Raw genomic sequence first — 4,399 nt, 5'->3', positions numbered from 1 at the left:
ATTTGCAGCTCATTCCTTATGCTTCTGTGCAGATGTGCTTGTTCAGAGTGTATAGTGGATGAGGTTTTAAAAAAACTCATCTGCTTCAGTTATGACGAAAATATGTTTTTTTTATTCGATATAATTTATTTACATTTCAAATGATTTCCCCTTTTCTAGCCCCCCACTCCCCGAAAGTCCCTTAAGTCCCCTTCTCTTTCCCTGTCCTCCCACCCACCCCTTCCCACTTCCCTGTTCTGGTTTTGCCAAATACTGTTTCACTGACTCTCTCCAGAACCAGGGGCCAGTCCTCCTTTCTCCTTGTACCTCATTTGATGTGTGGATTATGTTTTGGGTATTCCAGTTTTCTAGGTTAATAACCACTTATTAGTGAGTTCATACCATGATTCACCTTTTGAGTCTGGGTTACATCACTTAGTATGATGTTCTCTAGCTCCATCCATTTGCCTAAGAATTTCATGAATTCATTGTTTCTAATGGCTGAATAGTACTCCATTGTGTAGATATACCACATTTTTTGTATCCACTCTTCTGTTGAGGGATACCTGGGTTCTTTCCAGCATCTGGCAATTATGAATAGGGCTGAACATTTATTTTGACCTCTTTTAACTTCTACTATGCAGTGCAAACATGGGATCTAATAAAATGGTGTCTCTCTTGCATACAATGTATTTATTTAATTGTGGACAAGAGACCAGGTTTTCCCAGAAGGATTCTGAAAGAATGCCTGTGAGGTCCAATCTTCCACTGGCAGCCAGAGCATTTAAGAACTTGAAAGTCTTCCATTGATGCCTAAATTATATTTCTCTTACACCTAAGTTAAGTGAGATTAATTTTTTAAGGCAAAAAAAAAAAAAAAAAAAAAACCAACTATCTGACAAATTCACAGTGAGCTAACCGTTTCTAAAATGTGCCGTGAATCTCAGGTTTTAGAAGCCAGGCTTTCTTTTTCTTTATATACAGATTAAATAGCTTGATTCAGTGGATATTCACACTGTATTTAAAAGGTAATGTTGGAGGCATAGTTGTGACTTTCTACCTGTTATCTCTAGGAGTCTTATCTTTCTTTATATTTTTGGACAAGTTCATTTTCTGTTCTTTCTTAGTATTCCATTTTTGAGGAGAAATCCTTGGAAAGTGAGATGTGAATCTCTAATATACAGTTGCTTATGAGGTAGTTAAAATTATTTTAGAGTTAATTTTATAAAAAGACAGGTAGTCCACACATCTAATCATCTGAAGGAAAAAGTCACCATGATCATCTTATTTAAAAGCTCAGCTTGATGGAAGATGGAATTCTGGCTTGGTCATGGCACACTCCTTAGCTGACAAAGGAGCCTTGCAGTCAAGGAATTGCTGAAGTAAAGCTGAATTCTCTGATGAATTTGCTATTGATCTGGTTGAGGAGACCCTATAGCTGTGGTGTTCTTGAGGTTGAAGGTATGTATTGGGATTACTAGGTAAAGTGTGTTGTTTTACTTACTCTTGAATTGAATCACCTCCTGGCTATATGTACATTCTAGCTGTTGCTTTAAAAATTATCTGCAAGGTCAACCTGTATGGATGCTGTAAATTGGTATTCTCTGGTATGTAACCCTTCTCACAATGAGGAAGGGACTGGGATCTTCTAGTTCCAGGGGACAAGTTTGCCATAAAATATGCCATTTAGGTTATTTTCTGATTTAAAAAATTACTATGGTTTAATTTATTAATTACAGGGGTGCAAGGTGATAATTTGACACATGTGTACTCTGCATACACTGTGCAATAATAAACATTAGGCTAGTGGACATCTTTTACACTGATTCCAAATGACCCTTATTCAGACTCTTATTGTTAAAAGATGTGGTTGTGACAGGGAATGGCAAGCGTAAGGAGCTCAGGAGTGTCCACTGCTCTGGGTTGCCCCAGCACACTCTGTCCTCCAAAGGAATGGTCTGGGGATAGTTCCAGAACCAGAGTCGCTGCTGCTGCTGCTGCTGCTGCTGCTGCTGCTACACACTAAGCTTTGTCTTTTGAGTATGAGAAACAGGACCAGGTGTTTTCCAACATATTGAACAAAAGCAAAAATTCTGCTCATACTGTAATGAAGAGAAAGGAAAATTTACCTTTTCCAGTTTTACAGCATTTAAAAATCACTTTAACATATGTAAGTGTCCAACAGACGCTGACTAAGCTTCTAATGATGGAAGCCAGGGCAGGGCTGGTCTTGGTGGCCCAGCCTCTATCCCAGCATTCAGGAGAGTCAGGAAAGGCTTGAAGTTGAGGAAGAATCTGAGCTACTGAGAAAGATGAGTGAAACTTAGCCTCAAAAAACAATTACTAAGGTATAACTAACTCAGGGTCCCAATGCTGGCCATGGCCAGGCATTTGGTCCCAGGAACACACATGTACACAGGCACCAAAATACACAGACTCCCTCACACACACACACACACACACACACGTGAGCCCACACCATAGAAATCAGCATGTAACACAACACTCTCAGCAGTGACTACTGCCAGGGTCCTGACACTCAGGGTAATTGAGAAGCAAACCAAATATGGTGGAAAGTCTAGCATTTTATTGTTTTAAGGAATAGTAGGAAGGTGAGGGATAACTGAAGTCTTTATACAAAAAGTAATAATTATGTCCTGTGTTGCACTATTAATTTTGGATAATTCTCATAAATCATAGAGAGTTTGAAAAATGTTGCCTACTCATCTTGAAAGTAGTCTACTTGCTTTATGAAACAGATAAATAAAATATGTATAATGTAGTAAAAAGCTTAGTATAATTTCATATATTTTCTGCATTATGTAATCCTCTTGTAGACATACTACTTCTTTATAATTTTTGCATTGCACAATGATATCAGTACTTCGCTCATTTCCTGTACACATGCTGTGTTTTGCTTTCCTAAGACTCTCTTGTCAATATTTTTTCACATGGATAACAGAACTGAGTGAATGCTGTCTGTCACAGAAGGAGACCTGACTCCACCCTCTCACAGGAAAGAATCTGCAGCAAGTATAGAAGTTTTGCTGAGAATTACATAACTGCTAAATCTATGATTATTAAAATTTTGTTCTGTGATCTCAAAAATGTTTATTCTTATTTCCTCAGTTATAACTTATAAACAACCTTGATTCAAAAGTGCGACTGAAGACTCTATACATAAAGAAATGGTAAGGACAAAGAATCCAAAGTCTGGTTTTAAACTGGAGTGTGTAAAGCATGCATGGAAACAACAGCATCTTGCATTATTGCATATGGCTCAGTAGCTTAAGCAAAACTAAAAATATTAAAATAACTGAAAAGGACTATTTTTTAATAATGTATAAAAGAAAACTTAATATACAGGGTAGAAGAGAGTACCCTAAAGTTATTCAGGAAAACTATACTGTGTAATAGTAGCCATTTTCTCCTCAAGGACAGTCCTCAGCAGGCCATGCCCTTTCCAGATTGGATCTGCTCTAATGGGTCAGTCTAAGCCATGGACACAGGAAACCACAGCTGTGGGGCAGACTTCATCTTGGTTGGCCTTTTCTAGTATGGACACATGGACACCTTCCTCTTCACAGTCATCTCCATCCTCTTTGCAGTGGCTCTCATAGGCAACATCACACTGGTCCACCTCATCAGGCTGGACCAGAGACTCCACACTCCCATGTACTTCCTCCTCAGCCAGCTCTCCATCATTGACATGATGTACATCTCCACCACTGTGCCCAAGATGGCAGCCAACTTCCTGTCAGACACCAAGACCATTTCTTTTCTGGGATGTGAGAACCAAACCTTTGTGTTTCTGACCCTGGGTGGGTCTGAAGCTCTGCTGCTGGGCTTCATGTCCTATGACAGGTACATAGCCATCTGCCGGCCCCTGCACTACCCTGTGCTCATGAGCAGGAAGATCTGCTGCTCCATGGTCGCTGGTGCCTGGAGCAGCAGCTCCATCAATGCTTTAGTGCACACAGTATATGTATTTCAACTTCCCTTCTGCGGATCTAGGATGGTTAACAACTTTTTCTGTGAGGTGCCATCTCTCCTGCCACTGGTGTGTGAAGACACATCCCAATATGAACATACAGTCCTCATGAGTGGCCTTCTCATTCTTCTGCTGCCCTTCCTGGCCATCCTAGCTTCCTATGCTCGGGTGTTGGTTGTTGTACTCCAGATGGGTTCAGGGAAGGGACAGAGTAGAGCTGTGTCTACCTGCTCCTCACACCTGACTGTGGCCAGCCTGTTCTATGTCACTGGCCTCTCCACCTACACACAGTCACACTCCTTGCATTCTCCTGGAAGGGACAAAGTGGTGGCTGTGCTCTACTCAATTGTCACCCCTGTTTTGAACCCATTCATCTACAGCCTAAGGAACAAGGAAGTCATGGGGGCCCTGCGGAGACAAATGGGGTGA

At 40.7% G+C, this 4,399-nt stretch overlaps 1 protein-coding gene across 1 annotated transcript; it reads left to right on the top strand.

The window, feature by feature from the left end:
- Positions 1-3,478: 3,478 nt before the first annotated feature.
- LOC127695533 (olfactory receptor 2AK2-like) lies at positions 3,479-4,399 on the top strand. Its single transcript, XM_052197754.1, is given in 1 exon segment — positions 3,479-4,399. A coding segment is annotated over 1 exon segment (921 nt).

The sequence above is a fragment of the Apodemus sylvaticus genome, chromosome 10, assembly GCF_947179515.1.
Source record: "Apodemus sylvaticus chromosome 10, mApoSyl1.1, whole genome shotgun sequence".
In the NCBI taxonomy this organism is placed as follows: domain Eukaryota; kingdom Metazoa; phylum Chordata; class Mammalia; order Rodentia; family Muridae; genus Apodemus; species Apodemus sylvaticus.
The sequence above is the reverse complement of the archived record's forward strand: the minus strand, read 5'-3'. Positions and strand labels throughout refer to the sequence as shown.